Here is a 19037-nt window from a genome sequence, read left to right on the forward strand (position 1 = left end):
CCGTGTTGGACTGTACACTAAGTACCATCCACTTAGGGATCTGTAGAGAGGAGTGGCAACCTCCCGGGAGCACTTGCTTTCTATGGAAAGAGGAACTACTGGGGAAGGCCACAAATGGCCTCTAAGGGGTGACATCAGGGATTCTCTGGGCCTTCTGATGTGACCACGCTGAAACCTAATGATAAAAGGAGAATCAAGAGGAAATTAGGCTAGAAGGAGGAGGAGGAAGGGATGGATGTTTGAGGATTGGAAGAAGTAAACAAAAGGGTATCAGAACAAGAAGAACCAAGAGAGGTTTTCTGGAAAGAGCAGGTGCTATAGATATAAATGTACTGAGTGCCACCAAGGGTAGATCAACTGCTATTACTGAAAATATTTAAGGTGTCACTCATTCTCAACACACTATTTGCCAAGAAATTTTATAGCACCAGAAGAAGGTGGGAATATGTTGTTTCCCAGGTGATCAAAGTATATCACCCCACATTTCCATCAGTCAACTGGGGAGCAAACTGATGTACTGTAAACAGAGCTGAGAACCACAAAGGATGCAAGAGGATCCTGGGAAGCTAAAAGAGAGGCCACAAAATCCATGTACTAAAACAGATGCTCTTTACTCAACAGGAGATCCCACAGGTTATAAAGCTATTTATTTTATGTGATAAATAATTTTATTTTAATCGGTTTGGTTTGTCATCTGGTTTCTAAACCCATAGTAACAAATTAAAAAGAAATAAGAGAGTCAAATAATGGTAGGCACTTAAATAGCAGTGGCAAATAATGACAGGAAGAAGGGAGGAGATAGTAAATATTAGATTTGAAAAATGCATAAAGCAATCAACTGAAAAAACCCCCAAAAGACCAAGGTCCCCAACTGAAACAATGACCAGAGAAAAGAATATAGATAATAAGTCATGTTTAAAAACACACACACACACCTACCAAAAAATTCAACCAGAATTCTAAAAAGTGCAAAATTTTAAAATGCTACCATTTTTATCTATTGACTCAAAACATTGAAAATTATCTTATTACTCAGTGATGGTAAGGAAGTTGTGAGGTAAGTAAGCATTTTTATACATATGTCAGATACTGCTAGAAAATATTTTGCAATATATGAGTTAAAAGCTTTTTCAATTGCTATAGAAAATAGTATGACAATTCATAAAAACATTTAAAATAGAACTATCATATGACCCAGCAATCCCACTTCTGGCTAGACAGCCAAAAGAACTGAAAGCAGACTCTCAAAGAGATATTTACACTTCTAGATTCACTGTAGCATTATTCACAAGAGCAAAAAGGTGGAAGCAAACCAAATGTCCATCAATGGATGAATGACTAAGTAAAATGTGGTACACGTATACAATAGAAAATTATTCAGCCTTAGAAAGGAAGGAAATCTGTCACATGTTACAACATGGATGAATCCTGAGAACATTATGCCAGGTGAAGTAAGCCAGACACAAAAAAATAAGTATTGTGTGATTCCATTTATATGAGGCACCTAGAGGAGTCGAATTCAGACATAGAGAGAAGGATGCTGGTTGCCCAGGGCTGGGGGGTGGGGGGGTGGGGAATGGGGAGTTGTTATTTAATGGGTATAGTTTCAGTTTTGTGTGATGAAAAGGATCTGGAAATCTATTGTACAACAATGTGAGTATACTTAACCCTGCTGAACTGTACACTAAAAAGTAGTTAAGATGGTAAATTTTATGTTTTGTGTTTTTTACAATAAAAAAAATTTAATACTATGACCAGAAATTACATTTTTAGGCATCTATCATAAAAAATAATCAGAAGGAGAATCAAAGATTTACATATAAAGGTGTTATCACATGTTAATAATGTAAAAAGTAAAATCAACTTAAATGTTCAACAATAGGTGAATGGTTAAATAAATGCATAATTGCAAATGCTATAATATGCAATGTTATGTGGCCATTAAAAAGGATGCTTTAAAAAAATATGAAAATGCTCACAATATGTTATGAGGAAAAAGCTGGATCTATGACTATAAACAGTATCATCCCAATTTATGTTAAAAAAAAAATTTAAGTGGAGGGGGAGGGTATAGCTCAGTGGTAGAAGTCATGCTTAGCATGCTTGAAGTCCTGGGTTCAATCCCCAGTGCTTCCATTAAAAAAAAAAGGAAGAAAGAAAAAGAAAAAAAAAATCCTAGAATGAAAGATAAATTAAAAAAGAAAAAGTAGGATGGTAAATAAGTGAGAGAATAGAAGATCTTTATTTGAATAGAGTCATAGAAGAAAATACACTGAAATGATTTCAGTGGTAATCTTTGGCTTCTGGGGTTATAGGTGCTTTTTCTTTTTCTTCATGATTTATCATATTTTTCAAAGTTCAATAATGAATACGGATTATTTTAGAATCAGAAAAATATAAAATTTTTTTTTAAAGTTTTTAAAAAGTTTTAAACAGACACGAGAAGAAAAAGCTCAGGGCTGACTGAGTAGGGTACTCGATAAATTCTTGCTCATGACACATGGGCCAGGACCCGAGGGAGGATGGTCAGGCCAGGTCTGATCCAGGAACCACGGGTAAAGCAAGCTGGTGCTTCCCAGAAAAGAAGATGAGGGTAAGTCCCCGGTTCCTGGCCTCCAGTGGAGTAAGGGGCACTCCTGTTCTCGTTATTCTTATTGATTCTTGGTTTGGACACAGGAAAAAATGGAAGGAATGGCTTCCTGCTTTAAAGAGGAAAATTAAGATGTCCTAAGGCAAATGTTCCACAAAGTAAAGAAATATTTTCCCTTCTATGACAGACAAATTATCCCTGAGTATTATGCCAAATTCTGCATAAAACTGATTAATTACACACACACACACAAAATATATCCAGATAAAGGAAATAAAGTCAATAAGATAAAGATATGACAAATGCTAAATTAAAAAAAAAATCAATATCTAAAAGTGAAAAAGTAAATACTCACTGATTCACTTGCAGGTCCTCAATTTCCAAAAGAACTCCTTTTTCGTGTAGTCTTGCTGCTGTATATTTTAGAGAAATCTTTTTGCTTTTCTTTCCTTTCATTTCTCTAGGCTTTTTGGAGACCCTGTAAAAATCACATTATGTCACTTTCTGTAAGTAACTATCTACTGTGAATCTTTGTTGGTAATTCAAGGATATGAGGTCAGCCCCATACACAAGTAAGTAACAAACCAATTCTAAAATGGCAAATAAATTGCCTAAGCAATGTCTCTGCAAAACAGGGAAACATTCCTAAATCGCTTTTGTTTTTAATTTAAATTATTTTTGAGAACACACCATGAATCTGACAGTGCCTTAATCTTTCCATGTCCCTCTCAGAACCTAAGCACATAAATTACATGCCAGCCTGAGGGAACTGTGCTGAATCCCAAGGGAGTCACTTAGTGGCTGTGCAGGGAAAAAGATAAAAATGTCTTAGAATGCATAATTTTTAAGAGTTTAAGCCACCATAGCAATTACAGAGGAATGGGAGCAAGGAAAAAGAAACATGTTAGAAGGCTATTGGGATAATCAAGGCAAGAAGCAGTAAGAAAAGTAAGCGAGGGAAGAATAGAGATGAACGAGAACTCAATCTGTGGCTCCCAAGGGGAGGGTCTCAAAAAGTGGAGCAGAAAAGCTGGTACTTTTGTAAAAGGGAATAATTGCTATGGCTGGCAACTGAAATATCTATCAAAATCACAACTGCAAAGAACTTTTGATCCAGCAATAACCCTTCGAGAAATTTATCTTTAAAAACATACCTATGTTCACAAAGCGACATATGTATAAGAGGTTATTTGTTACAGAATTTTTTATAATAAGTAAGTGGAAACAATGAAGATGTCTATCAGTGGAGAACTGATTGAGCAGTTACATTTATCTATACAATAGAATATCATGCAGCCATTAAAAAAGCAATGAGAACCTAGGTCCGTCTGCTTAAAAGGCCTGAAACAATGATGACTCTGGCAATGAGCACATCTAGTGCCTAGATTTTGGTTTCTAAATACATTCTTCATTAAAAGGAACCAGGGATGGTTGGAGAAATAACTAATTCCAAGCCTGGGGAGGGAAAAGTACAAATTGAACCAGAAATATCTCATGGCACAAAGTCAAGAAGTGCTCAAAGAACAATGGGGACATTTCAAAAGGACACAGGAGTCAGCTCTGCAAGCTGGGTAAGGTGGACCTGATTTGTAGTCCTTCATATCAGCCCTGCCTCACTCTAGGAACTCTTCAGGGAGGGAGGGAAAAAGCACAGATGGAAGAATAGGCAAGCTGGAGAGAGGGGAAGCTGATGTGGCAAAATGTTAAATACAGGTGAATCTAGGTGAAGGGTAAATGGGCGTTTCTTATTCTATTCCTTCAACATTTCTGGGGATAGAAAATTCTTAAAATGAAAAGTTAGGAGCAAATAATGAACCAACCCATCTAATAAGCAGAACCTGTGCTTATCACCTCATCTCTCTGGATTTTCAGGTTCCCTCCCTGTAAAACGGGCAGCCTGATGGCTCATGGGCTGCATCAGGTTTTCGTTGGCAGCTGAGGAAACAATCAGGATCTGGGATCCCACGTTCAGGAGGTGTAGCGGCCAGGAATTGACGTAAGTGTTTATAATGTTCCTTAAGTGATTTTGTGGCACGTTCTGGTTTGGGGACCACTAAATGATCTCTTCCCATGATTCTTTAGTTTCTACGGCCAGGAAGGTATTTTGGGACAAGGGATGCTTAGAAATAAACAGCCTTGAAACCCCCCACACATTATTTATTTACATATAATAATAAATGGAACCAGGAAATTATATAAATGATTAGAAGCAAAATAAAAGACTAATGGAAAAAACCAACCCAGTGTGTTTTAAATAAAAATTTCCAATGTCACTCCAGTTGCCTCTTCTTTTTCCCCCGACACTGATTCTTTAAAAGAATACTCACTTGCCCTTGCTGGCCAAGTTATCCAAGCAGGTTTTGATGTAGCTCTTATAGTAATCCACCTGCTCTCCATAAAAGGTGGCCTTAGAGTTCAGAGCAGCATACGTTTGCTGCAGTTTCACGAGTTCAGCCTTTCTCCTCTGTCGGTATCTCCGCTGATTTCGAATATCCTGAGACATAATTATTGAAATTAGGAAAATAATGATGGATATCACGTGCTTCTTGAGTCATTAACACTAGATCCCAGCAGTGCTTTAACTGTGCCTTGCTTGACCACACATTCTTAATAGGCAGCAATTTATGTTCAAAAATTAACAAAGAAATTCAGAGCTCATCAATTTTTTCCCCGTTTGTATTTTCCAGAGGCAGGGAAATGTGTTACTTTTACAGAACTATGCATTCTCAGAACTGACTTGCAAAGCTGGTTTAAATCTCTTCAGTGTATTGTCAGGAGGGGAAGAAAAAGATAATTTTCATAGAACAGTTACCAAGCTTCCACCCGTGCATGGCACGATCTTGGTGCGACAGCAGAGAATGGCTACACTCTCAGCCCACGCCAGAGCCCTTTTCTTGAGAAGACTCACATAAATCAAAGGTTTGATGATAATTCTGATGTGAATTTATATTTCATAGTAATCATTAAAAAGCCTGGAAGAATTCTTTAAGGCCAAAGACAAACTGAGACGCAGGAAGCTCTAATTAGGGTCTTCTCCCTAATTTAGGCCATGGAATAAGCCATCAAAGGGCAGGCCAGGAACTCACGTTGGAAGAGTCAGAAACAACTCCCCAGAGGAGGGCTCAACTCTGCTGATGAACTGAAGGTATGTTGTCATTGGAACAGCTGCTGTCCCCTCATGAGCCTCTGTGACAGTTTTAAACGTTGCCAGGCCTTCCCTGTCCCCCAAATGCCGTACCTTGGCGATGTCGTTGATCAGTTCCTGGTATCTGTTCTTCGGGTCCACAGTCCCAAGCTCCGTTAGCTTCTTCAAGCCTGACTGGATCTTCTCCTTCTTCTCTTGAAGAGTGAGATTGCTGTCTTCCTTTATCGTTTTTGACTTTTTCATCTTGTCAGGAGTTTTGGCGTCACGGATAGCACGTCTCTGCATGGCCCTCTGATGTTCTGCTTCCTACAGTAAGAAATGGAAGTTCGTGGCAAGGTCTTCACACTTATTTATACTGAATTTATATAGTTTTCAAACTCCATTCTGGAAACAGAAGGGAACAAATTTACTCCCCAACAAATGACAGAGACACTGCATGAAGCAGAGGAAGATCTCTCTTCATCCAGAAGACAAGTCTGTGAAGTCACGAGCCTTTTTAGGGCTTCTTTCCTGGACTCTAAGGTATAATTGGAGATTGGACTCTGCTGGATACAAAATCCCTCCTTTTTTCCCTATCACATCTGGGACATGGAAACCATTTAATTTTAATGGAAACCCAGCTTGATGAATGTTATAACCACCCAATGCAACAACAGTGCTCAGTAAATTCTTGCTAATTCTTTTTGCCACCTCTTCCAGGCTGAGTGCCACTCACACTCAGGCCTTCCCTCTACTGTCAGACATGCCACAAATGCTGGTAATCTTAAAAAGACCCTTCTTAATTCTGGTATCTCTCCCAATCACCATCCAACACGTGTCCATTATGTTCCCGCCCAACAAATGATCCACACGTGCTGTTCCACTCTTTCAACACTTTCCTCTTTATTGCCTCAGAATCTGGCTTCTGCATCTACTGCTCTCATCACCAATTACCATTCTTCCTACCCTAAATCCAGCACCTCCTCCTAGTTGTTGCCTTGGTCATCTTCCCTGCACTAAGCATGGGTTGGCACCTCCAAGTGACCCATGGTCATTTCCTTATAATTGTTCTCTCTCAAAACTTCAATGACCACCTCTATGCTGAGAGATCCCAGCATATGGCTAAGGCTCTGGTACCATATTTTGAAATGTTTGTACTAGGGATGTTTATATTTGGAAAAGCTTGTAGTTCAAACTTGTAATTTCTCCCAAACTGGAGCAATTTCTTTCTTAATATTCCCTTTTCTTCTAAAGCCAATACTACTCTTTATCATATAATGTAAGGAACATAAACTATGGAGTCAGAAAAAACTGCATCCAAGTTTGGTTCTGCCACTGCAAGTTGATGATCTTGGGCAAATTACTTAACCTCTAGCAGTTCTTTAGTTTCATCATCTGTAAAATGTAGATAAAAAGACTCACCTCATAGGGACACTGCAAAGATTACACGAAAGAACGTAGGTGAAAGCACCAAACTACTGTCAGTTCTCAATAAAGACCAGCTCCTCCTTCCCAACTTCAAACTTCCTTCCAGGTTACACAAGTTGCAGTTACTGGTTACGTATCTTTTCTTGACCCTCACATACATCTAAATGGTAATCAACCACAGCATCTGATAGCTGACAATTCATTTAAAACAGTAGTTTTCATATAGTCCTTGGTGCAGCCTTAAGGGTCTCCCAGAGGGACCATGAGTCTCAGAGGGTGGGCTTCTAAGGGCCCCATCCCTAGTGCCACTAGAGTAGCTCCAATTTTACTTGTATTACATATTGGGCTTCCAAATATACTGTTACTTAATGAAAAGGATTCTCATGCTCAAAATTTGAAATCGAATGACTGGACTTACTTTTCCCATTTTATATACATGAAACAGGAATCTTAAGTGTGAAGTGATTCATCTGTCCCTTCCCACTGCCACCCCTCAACCAGCTGGGCCTGGGCCCTAAGCACACACCTAGATGACACAGCTACCAGCTGCTCCGACAGCACTGCCAAGTGGATCAATATCAAATGGTCCCAAAGGTTATAAAGCTCTTTACTCCTTATCTCTCTGGTGCCAAACTCCTAAGTTTTGGGTTCTATATAATTTGTCCTCATGCTTAATTTCTCACTACTCATCTTCACCCACCTCTTCATTCCAGATATGTAGGTCTGGTCACATCACGCTGTCCCCTCCCTCGGGCCTCTGTTCACCTGGACTCTCCTGTCCAGAATGCCCCCTTGTCATACATGTACACTCCAATCCTGTCCATTTTGTCCATTTGGTTCAAGTCCCACACCTTCCTGATGCTTTGCTCCCCACTGGCCTTTCTCCTTAACTTCTAGCATTTTTAGAGCCAATACCACAGAGAATTTTTAATGGTTTACTAAGGGGATTGGGTACAGCTCAGTGACAGAGCGCATGCTTAGCATGCATGAGATCCGGAGTTCAATCCCCGGTATCTCCATTTAAAAAAAAAAAAAAAGAATTGAATAGGTTTTCTAATTGCTTCAGGTGTATATGCCACACGTCTCCAACTAGATCATGAGTTCACTGAACTTAGAAGCCACATTCTCTACTTTTATTCTGTCTACCAAGGCACTTACCAAACTTCCAACCATATAATATTTAATAAGTAACTCATTGATTCTGCTTCAGGTTAAATTAAAACACACACATAGGCTGCATGTAAGTGCCAGTGAGCTTTGTGCCCTAGAAACATCTACCTCTGGATTTAGGAACCAACAACTTTCTCAGGAAGCCCTAAACACCACCACCCTCCAGTCACTGCCAAGCCCACCTCCAGGTTGCCACCTCTCACCAGCTGCGTCCTGCCTCCTCAGCCCTGTCATGTGACCGTCACAGGAGCATATCTCCGCCTTGCTGTGGTAGATGTTAAACCCCTAAATTTTACCTGTTCACTGGTGGCTGGTGTTTCTAGGATTTCAGTCAAGGTCTCTCCTGGCTGGAACCGGATGACGTCCACGATTAAACGTTTTGTGCTGAAAGGAGATGCGGGCAGCGTTTAAGCATTAGCAGGAGTCCTGCTTCCCCTCGAGTGGCCGCAGCAGCAGCAGCACGGCACTGCCTCACACGGGCCTACTGAGCAGCTGCTACTGCAAGGCACACAGGCCCCAGGCTTCTCTATGCAGCTGTACCAGGGTGGGCACCGAGGTTAGGATTTCCAAGGTGCAAACTCATTTTGGCATCTTATTAGCAAATAAGGCAGTAGGTCCTTTGCCAAGCATAACACATGAAGTGGCCAGAATCATGTCAGGCTTAAACGGCCAGGATGATCGCTTCAGGTGTGAACAAGCAGACTTGTCCATCAGGACTAAGGGGTCACTGGGTTACATTTACTCCATTCCTCCTACTTCCAATACTCACTTCAGTAAGATGGTCCTCGCGTCCATTTCTGCATTCTCATCTCCAGGCACATCAAACTTGTTGGTCAGTGTGAGAGATACTTCTGTCTTAGCCAGTGCCTCCTTATTTGGGTCATTTAAATTGCCAGAGCTTTCTCCTAAAGTTTTGAGAGGGTAGAAAGAATCAATGTTAAAAAGAGAGGAGACACTGGAGAGGAGATAATAATACAAGTAAAAGATAATGTGAGTTTAAGAAGATAGTTGAACAAGCCAATATGTACACTGTAGCAAGGACATCTTTTACTAAGAAATGTAAGAAAATATTATGCCAGATGATAAAGGCAAAGGATCCATAATAAAACAATTTAATAAATGTTTAACAAACCATTTCAACACTGTAATATTTCTCTCTCAAAATACTCTGTTCATTTCCTTTACAGGACTTACAATTTCTAGTGACAAGACTATGCACGTATATGCACTGGAAATGATCTCTTCCCCTGGACTTCAGCTCCTTACAGACAGGGGTTACATCGGTTTTCTTCCCCAATGTATATTCAGAGCTTGAACAGTGCAGAAACAGTGGAGGTGACAATGAACAGCACTCCTGCCAAGGTCTCCTCTCAGCTTCTGGGTAGCTGAGTCAGAACCTTACCTATTAGGGACTCGATAGTGGGCACCTCGCCAAGGTCATCCAGCAGCTCGTGGATCGGGTCGTTGTGCTCCGGGGCAATGGCGTCCTGGTGATCTAACAGGAGCTGCATCGAACATCCAGGGGTCAATTCCATTCACATACTCAACCCATTAGCTCCCACCCCATCCACAATGCCTAACAGCACAAAAGAGGTGAGATAACAAAGCTCCTACATTCAAAGAACTGACAAACCAATCCTCAACAAACTGACCTAAATTAACAACATACAAAGCAACACACTAGCCGTGCTGAATGGCATATGCTGTGAGGTATGAAGAGGGAACGCTGGTACTCTCTCAAATTTATAGATATAAAGGATTTCAATGAACTCTATATAAGAAAGAACAATGAAACCCACAGACTTCAATTTCCAAGTCATCAGCCAGTTCCAATGACTCACATTCATACTTTTACTTAATGTTTCCAGTATATAATATCTTCTAATTCAGAGAAAAGTGCACCAGATCAACATTATCATTATTTTAGGGACATTGAGCAAAGCCTTTAAGATGCTATTATCCCAGGCGATGCCATCAGAAACGACAATACCTGAAATTTCATTTACATTTTATATATTTCCTCATTTCCTGTTCAATATGTCCCCAAAGGGAAAAGGAATCAATTATAAAAATTTGGGGGAAAAAAGGAGCACCCAAGGGAAAAATCACTCTAAGGTGACAGACCAAAAAAGTTGGTATTATGATGTTAGAATGTAACACAGAGGGCCAGGGTAAAATGAAGGAGCAGTAAAAACAGTATTTTATCAAGTCACTACATCAGTGGTCACAATGTAGATTCGGAAGCCCACCCGTGGGGATTCAGATTCAGCTGGTCTGTGGTGGGGCTCAGGAAACTTCATTTTTAATAATCAGCCCAGATGTTCTGATGCAGGTGGCCTGGGGATCACTTCGAGAAAGTTAAGGATAATAAGCAAAGGAAGATAAACAACAAGGCAGATGTGATGTCAGTAAGACCACAGGAAGGTAAGCTATCTGGCTTCCAGAGATAGCAAGCAGCAGCCAGGGAAGGCAATTAAGACACAGCAATGAAAGTAAGCAATTAAAGAAAAACACGTACAGTGTGGGTGTTGATGATTTCGCCTATGGAAATGTAGATCACTGGTTTGGTGAGGGTCACTAAATCAGAGTACTCATCCACATTAAATTTATCCTGAAGCTCTGGGACATCACAAGCGGTTTGGAAAAACCGTCTGAAAATAAACACAGGAGTCAGGCCCCAACAGGTGACACATGTGTGAGAAGTGGACGGGAGGACACCCCACAACCCTCTGGAGCAGTGAGTTCAAACATAAGCCAGTCAAGATGGTTAATTCTAGAGAAACTGCTGCACACTCATTGATGCTTGACAGCCTTGGGGCGTTGGTTCTCTCACCACCCAGTTTTAATTCTACCCACAAGAACTACTCAACCATAATTTAAAACAGTTCTCAAACACCTGTGTCATTAGTGGATCCAACTTTCTAAGACAATGCCCCCAGCTCAACTGAATGTTTAATTTACAACTATTAAAAGCACTCTCCAGTTCTTCTCTGACTACAAAGTAGCATGTGCCTAATGCAGACCATTGTTTTTACATTACTGTCTGTTTCACAGGAATACATTTTAATAGCTCAGACATCCTCTTCATTATCTCCCAGAGCTCTGAGCATATCAAACATGTGTCCTACAATACTGTGGTCCAGGGAATGCTGAGTGTGGTATTTAATCCTGTCTTTTCCTTCAGAGTTAGAAACATGCCCATGGAATCTTTCAAGTACATTGTCCCTTTCCCCTCACCTGAATTTCTGGTAGGATTGGGAAAGATATTCGTTAATGATGCTTAAGTGAGCATTATCTCCCAGAAACATCTTATTGGAAGCTGCGTGTTGGAGCATCTTTGCAATGGAGCCAAGATTTCGGCGTTGGTCTGTGGTAAGCTGGCCTCCTGCTGACAGGTCAATGATGTCAAAGGCATCAGGAGCAACAATGGCTGGATTCATGTATCGATAGTAGAGCAAGTTACCAATAATCTGGGAACAGAGGATAAAGAAATGGGAGTTAAAAATCACTCCACCAAGTAAGCCATAAATGGCTTTGCTAGCAAAGAAAACCAGAAAATGCAGTCCTGTGAGAAAAAAATAAACACTACACACACATGCACATACACTTTCTCTCAAGGCACCTGAAACTTTTAGTGACCAAACATCCCTTGACTGGATGCAGAAAAAAGAAAATGAGAACAGAACTGAAAATCATAATGAAAGAGAAGATTCGGAAGGTAAAAATGAAAGATGTAAAGTCTGTATTGGGCATTTTAGGGCAGTCTTTGTTCACATATCACGGCAGCAAATAAGGGTGCTGTCAACCACATGCACTTTTCGTTTTTAGGTAAATGGGCTTTCATCCTAAGAAGCTAACAAACGTAGCTAAAATCAATCCTTAAACATGACCAAATTAGCATAGCATAATCTGTCCAACCCCCACCATCCTCATGCTGCAGACTTCAAAGGCGGACAAATTCATGCCTCTGAAATTAAAGTCACTCAACACACAACACTTTCACAGAAGGACTCAAGGAAAGTCACAGCATTTCCCCTAGAGTTTCATTCAGAAAAAAATAAAATTAATTCACCTGAACAGAAAGTCTAGAATCGAGGCCTCACTGTAGGAAAGCACAGAACTAGGAGAGAAGAAAAAAGCGTTCAGATTAAAAAAAAAAAAAAAGGGAAGGAGCATAGCCGAGTAAGAGAGAGTTATCAGCAACAGCCTTAGCAGAAAAGTGCTTGCTACCATTCACCTGGCCACCAGCAGAGGGAGCAATTCTTCAGCGAAAAGATAGAGGACTCAAAAGAAATTTGTCTCAAGACAGGAAAATCCATCTTCTCTACTTGTTTGGTGTCTGTGTACCAATCAAACAACACCGGAACTATAGAGGAACTAAGAGAGGTATTATTTACTGTTTACAGTCACTTTCAAAACCTCACAATCAATGGTGAGTTACTGACAAAAATCTATGCTTAGGTATTCACTAAGGATCTAAGGTCAGGTCTAGTCTTGTCACTTCCCTCCCAGAGGATTATTGCCAGGGCAAGAATGTGCCAGCTTTCCGGGTCTTACCTTCAGCAGTTCATCCTCACCAGCATCAGGGAACTTCTCATGTAAAGAGTCCTTCAGCACTTTGGCAATGAAGCGCATCCCGTAACTGTGGGATGGACAAAACTTGGTGAGAAGGGCCGGGGAGCAGAAGGCCACCAATGCTGGGCTCTATTTGGGGTCACAAGTGATGGCACTCACGGGATTTTGTCCACAGAGCTGATGATGGCTGAGAGGAACTTGTCTGTCACAGCCCGCATGTTCCTGATGGAGTTGTCTAGTCGTGTTCTGACTTCTTCATGAGCCAGAGCCTGCTCTGGGGTCACGTCATAGGGTAGTTTGCTGGGAAAGCAGAAATCATTCCCAACTATGTTAGACCAACAGCCAGGAACATCCTGAGGCAAGACTCAGAGAGATCAGGTAATTTTCTTATGCACATAGAGCTGGTAAATTTGGGGAGCCAGAACTTAGACTCAGGTTTTCATCTATGAATTGGGTGCCTTGAACTATGTGCCAGGCACTAAAATAGGCACTTGGGATAAAAGGTATGTGACATGACAGCTTCTCAAGTTTCTTACAATCTGGTGGGAGAGACATACAAATAAATACCTGCAAACACATTGTGCTGTAGATAAGGAGCTAACGAGGAGTACCACCAGGCCACAGAGAAGAGGCCATCCAGACTAGAGGAACTAAGGAAGACTTTCATAAAGAAGGGATATCTGGCCCCAGGAAAAAGGGAGAAGAAAGGTCTTCTAGGAAAGATGATCAAATGCAAAGAAAGGGAAGAGGGAGGAGAAATGACAGTAGAAAAATAAACAGGGGCCAAGTCACGGAGGACCTTGTATATAATGCTAAGAAGTTTAAACTTTCCTAGAAGCCAGGAAGAGCTATTAAAAGACAGGAGACCTGAATTCTGAGTAAAATTGCTCTGGTCCACCACGAGAAATGAATTAAAGGTGGACACTCACAGACGAAAGAGCTGGAAGCCTGGTGCCACAGGCTGCTCCAGAGATGCTGAGGGCATAGACACGGACGCAGTGGTGGGGCCAGGAGGCAGATATGACAGATATTAAGGAGATACAATCAATGCGACTTGGTGACCCTTTGGGTACTAATGAGGGAGGTGACAGTTTTATATATAGGAACTCAAGCCAGAGGAGCTGACAAGATCACTCAAGGAGAGGGCAATGTGTCAAAAGAAACTCAAGAGAATAGGAAACATGCTAGAACACTGAGCCTAGGCTTGATTAGGAAGGAAATAAAAACAGGAGGGAGCTGAAAGACAAAAATGAAATGCAGGGGTCAAGGTCCAATACTTTCAATGAGGTCAAAAAGCAGTAATGGTGATCTTGGTGGCCTAAATCCAATAACAAGCGTCCTAATAAGAGACAAGTGGAGGGAGATTTGGAGGGAGACCTGGAGGGAGACCTTACACACACAAGAGGAGACGATGTGACAACAGAAGCAGAGACTGGAGTGATTCACCCACAAGTCCAGGGATGCCAGCAGCCACCAAGAAGCCAGGAGAGGCAAGGAATGGATTTCCCACTAGAGCCTCCAGAGGGAGCGCAGCCCTGCTGACACCTCGATTCCACCCCTTTGATACTGATTTTGGACTTCTGGGCTCCAAAACTGTGAGATAATACATTTCTGTTGTTTTAAGCCACCAAGAGTGTGGTAATTCATCACAGGAGCAACAGAAAACTGATACAAGCAGATAGGGCTACAACTCCATTTATCACACGGTGGCTGGATTACAAACATAGGTAGACTATGAACACAAGGATTCAGCCAAAATCAACAAACATATTCTGTTTGAAACAACTGGCCGTATGGGATTTATAATAAGGGCATTGTATATTTTGTTATTTTTAAGTTATGTGCTAAACATTTTTATAGCAGTAAAAATTTATAACTCTGTGTATATGACATTTTAAAAAAGTAGTAAGGAGCAAAGGGAATAAAAGTGCAAAACACAATGGCTATAGGCAGAAAACAGAATCTTAAATCTCTAAGATTTTAGAGGTGAACATTCCCAAGCGATGACAAGGTCCCAGTTTGCTATGTGTTTGGTGGCTACAGCTCAAGGATCCATGATGCTTACATGCGGAATGGGCTCCTATCACACACCACTACACCTCCAAGTTATCCATATCAAAAAAAAAAAAAAAAAAAAAGTGTTGAAACTGATTTCAATTTTATGAAAAGCAAACTAAGACATCAGTTTCTGATAGGCACCCATAAGAAAAAAAATCCTGAAACATCTACTGGAATTTTGCTTTAAAAACAACTGACTTATGACCACTGGAGGAAATATCTTAGTATCCTTGAGTCAGCATCCACAGGACTGTCATCTGGGATGCTCTGGGTTGCAGGCAAACCTTCCCAGTCAAATACTGCAGTTGGCTGACCACATTCCAGGATCTGAACCTCAGGTGTGCAGGTCAAAACAAAAATGGATTTTTTTCATCCCACCAAGCAATGATCTAACTCCTAGTAACAGACTTGCACATTACTGAGAATCAAATCAGGTGCCCAGTAATTCCCAGTAAGGGAGATAAGCCTTCTCTAGGAGTCAGCAGAATGTTCTGTTTTCTATCCAGGGTAACTTCCCTCTTTGTCTGGTGTCCAGGTAACCTGGAAAGCAGAATGATGTAGAGCAGCGCTTTTCAATGTGTGGACCAGTACCAGTCTACCAGTCAGTCCAAGACCGGTAAGGAGCTGGAGCCAGAATATAATCAACACACTGTTGAAAGTCTTGCTATGGAAAAAAAATGTCAGCTGAACTAAAAACAGTGTGCTTAGCCTCACAGATTTTCAGTTTCTGGCCCACAGATCACACTGAATAGCAATGGTACTTTTTTAAGCTCCAGAGAACTTCATGCATGATCTAACCCTACTCTACAACAACAAGAAAAACTGCCATAGCCTAAGCCATTCACATTTCTATTCCTCAACCCTCACTGTCCTCACTCTACTGAATAAAAACGTTTTGAAACATTCTGGCTTTCTGAATTCTGTTTTACCAGCACTAACCATATTCTGTTGACATACTATTGCTTTAGATGTGTTACTGCTGGTGGTAAACTACAGCCCAGGCACAGAACTCTCCCGAATTATGTGAATTTAGTTAGTCCAATGCTCAGTACTCCAGGGCAGTTCATCACTTGCCCACGCCATCTCCTCTTTCCTTTAACGAAACAGTACTCTCATGCAGATCTGTGCGAGTCTTCCCATCCAACCGCATCTCGAGTGATGCCAGTGTCCTCCTAGATCCTACACTCTCCCAAGCTCCTTCCACCTGAGGGCATTCAGACACGGAGACTCTGCACCTAGCTCTTGGCAAGGCTGGTCCCTCGTATCCTTCAGGCTTTAGCCATGTGGCGTTTCACCTTCTCAGAGAGGCTCCCCCTCTTAGTCAGCTCCCTCTGTATTCTCCATTACAGTTTGCCACAAAATCCTCCTCAGTTTGTAATGTTACTTTTATGCATGTGTTTGTCACCTCTCCCATGCAATAAACTATGAACAGAGGGCAGGGAGCATGTCTGTTTCATTCATTATTGTATTATTATATGTATACATGACAGAGTCTGGCATATAGTAATCAACAAATATTTGCTAAATAAGTGAATAAATTACTAGGTCAACTGTTTAAAGAAGAGGTCTCCAAGGAAAGACTATTTGAATAATTATTAATTTATAAATTAAAGAAACATTAACTGCTTAAAGAGAGAGAAAGGAAAGAATAAAAACATGAAAGAAAATGTATTGTGGTTATCATACCTTGCCTCTCCTGTCTGAGACTCCATCTGATTAACCCAAGATTTGTAAATATCCACAGGATCAGTTTTGATGTTGAGAGATTTGTCGTCCATAATCTCCTTCACGACTGGGGCCAATATCTGTCTCAGCGCATTCTGGCCCCGGGCACCACGGTTGAAACTTACAACCATCTTTATAACGGTAGGATTTCCTGTCACAATCTCTTGAATCTGATCTACTTTTGACCTATAGAACAGAAGATACAAATTCAATTCAAACTAATCACTGAATCTACCAACTTAAGGATCCTTCCCACTTAAAGGTCTCATCTCCTAAAAACAGAAAGACTTAGATGGAAAGGGGTATATGCTCTTTTCTAGAAACATTCCCCAACACTTATCCGAACACAGGATCTTCCTGAGGTTGCGAACTCAATCATGGGACCACGATCAGACCCTTTATTAGCCAACTAAGTGAAATCTTCATGTTTGGATCAGCTTTTTAAAAAATTATACCTTAATATAGAATGCTTCTAAAACTAATCTAGCAAATTTCTTACTCTATCACTCACCTCCCCAGAAGCAGGAACACTTTATATTAGTGTTTATAATCATTTATAATGAGTGTAGGATATTAGTTTATATTAGTGTATAGTATATATCGTGTGTAGTATAATTAGCTTAATTCATGTATAATATATTATTACATTATAAGAGATAGACGCTTCTTTTGAGTAAATGTTTCACACAGATCACAGTATTGAGAACAAGAAGAGGCACAGGCAGGCCTGAACCTCAAACTGGGAGCATCTATGATAGTGGGAGGGGTCCCCTGCCCTGCAGAAATCTGTTCATACTTGATTTCCTCCTGAAGTGCTGTCTTAAAGAGCCGTAGGAGCAGGTACTCCTCTCGCTGGTTGGATGCGTAGTTGTACAGTGTGAAGATTACGGAGTCCATGAACTTGGTGGACTTGTTCTGGGGCATCTGAAAAATCAGCTTCGCCAGATAGGTGGGGTTGGTCTGAAATAAAACCAAGGGATAAATCATTTCTAGATAACACAAAGGCTGGCACAAACAATCCAGACTTTTCAGTTTCAAGGATTAGAAGGTACCTGAGTAATAAAGAAAAACAGGACAGCCCTTTGCTCACCCCTCAGTGGAAATAAGAAAGACTTCTGCAGAGATCTATGTGTAAGGTTTTCTTGTGGAAAAGTAAATTAACTAAACTTTACAGCACTAATGCCAGGAGCCACTCACCTGCAGTAAATAAAACAGGTGTTGATAAGCTTCCAACTTTTCTCTCTTTTCCTTGCTCAAAGCCTTGAGCCCCCCCTTCTGTTTATTTAGCATCATCATATCAGACAACTGTTCCTTATTTTTTTTGGTAAGTTTTTTACTGTGAGAAACCACATCCTGGAAACAAACACATATACAAATATCAAAAAGCTTTCAAGGTGAAACTCTGGCCATCATGGAAAGTTCTTTTAGCACCTAAAAACTTTCATGAAGGTCTACTGCACTGGCTCCCCATCAAACATTTCAGAATCACTACACTATGTCTTACTTTCAGTACACCAATCAAATCCATTCCTACTTCCATCTTCCCATGAAGAATCTGAACCATAAAAATGTCCAATGATTTAGAAAACTAACTTCTAGGAATCTATCTTACAAACAAAGTCTTAAGGACAGTAAAAGCTACATACACATTGAAATATTAATTACATTGTTATTTGGTAATAATAAAAATTTGGAAATGTCAAATAGTTGAGGGAAGAAGGAGGTAAATCATAGAATATTTTCTGATGAATTATTACACTGCCATTAAAAATAATATTTATGACTACTTATCATATGGAAAGTATCTTATCCTCTGTGGTAAGTAAAAATGTAGGACACAAAATGACTGTTGGGATAGTGGAATTATGGGATGATTTTTATCTTCTTTTCTCTATTTAAAATTTTGCGTTTAAATCATTTCATTTCTTATTTAACTTTTTAAAAATTTATGACTTTAGCTGAGAAGAAAGTGAGCCCCCTCCCCCCACAAGTCATAAGGGAGGAGACAGGAGTACCAAGCAGGACAAAGTGCCCCAAGGCCCTGCAGGCACTGGACCATACCTGCAGTGTAATTTTGTTTTTCACTAGCAGTCCAATTTTGATGTCCATGAGATTGAGGTCATTCTCCAGCTGTTGGTTAGAACGAATGAGGGTAATGACCTCTTCCCGCATCTTCATAAGATCAAGCTCCTCCTGAAAATCCTGGTCACTTTGGTCGAGCAGGTGGACAAATTTTCGGACCACAATCATAGGGGGATCCTCAGCATTGACTGACAGAAAGAAAGCATGTGTCAGACAAAGAATGGAATTTCCAGAAGTTCTACGTCTTGGCAAACATCAGTAATGTCTTGAAAAAACAGCTCCATT

The 19037-nt window shown here is 40.6% G+C and overlaps 1 protein-coding gene across 1 annotated transcript in view; it reads right to left on the reverse strand.

Moving 5' to 3' along the window:
- The window catches only part of IQGAP1 (IQ motif containing GTPase activating protein 1), a 90686-nt gene that overhangs the window by 4282 nt on the left and 67367 nt on the right, over window positions 1-19037 (reverse strand). Inside the window, exons 23-36 of the mRNA XM_031440601.2 lie at window positions 18732-18940; window positions 17868-18023; window positions 17467-17630; window positions 16632-16856; window positions 13047-13187; window positions 12870-12954; window positions 11550-11782; window positions 10831-10963; window positions 9715-9817; window positions 9082-9217; window positions 8609-8696; window positions 5829-6041; window positions 4918-5084; window positions 2946-3068 (exon numbers count right to left, since the gene is read on the reverse strand). Of these exons, the coding sequence (XP_031296461.1) occupies window positions 2946-3068; window positions 4918-5084; window positions 5829-6041; window positions 8609-8696; window positions 9082-9217; window positions 9715-9817; window positions 10831-10963; window positions 11550-11782; window positions 12870-12954; window positions 13047-13187; window positions 16632-16856; window positions 17467-17630; window positions 17868-18023; window positions 18732-18940 (2176 nt within the window). The remainder of the gene's footprint in view (window positions 1-2945; window positions 3069-4917; window positions 5085-5828; window positions 6042-8608; window positions 8697-9081; window positions 9218-9714; window positions 9818-10830; window positions 10964-11549; window positions 11783-12869; window positions 12955-13046; window positions 13188-16631; window positions 16857-17466; window positions 17631-17867; window positions 18024-18731; window positions 18941-19037) is intronic.

Source organism: Camelus dromedarius, chromosome 29 (genome assembly GCF_036321535.1).
Source record: "Camelus dromedarius isolate mCamDro1 chromosome 29, mCamDro1.pat, whole genome shotgun sequence".
Classification (NCBI taxonomy): Eukaryota; Metazoa; Chordata; class Mammalia; order Artiodactyla; family Camelidae; genus Camelus; species Camelus dromedarius.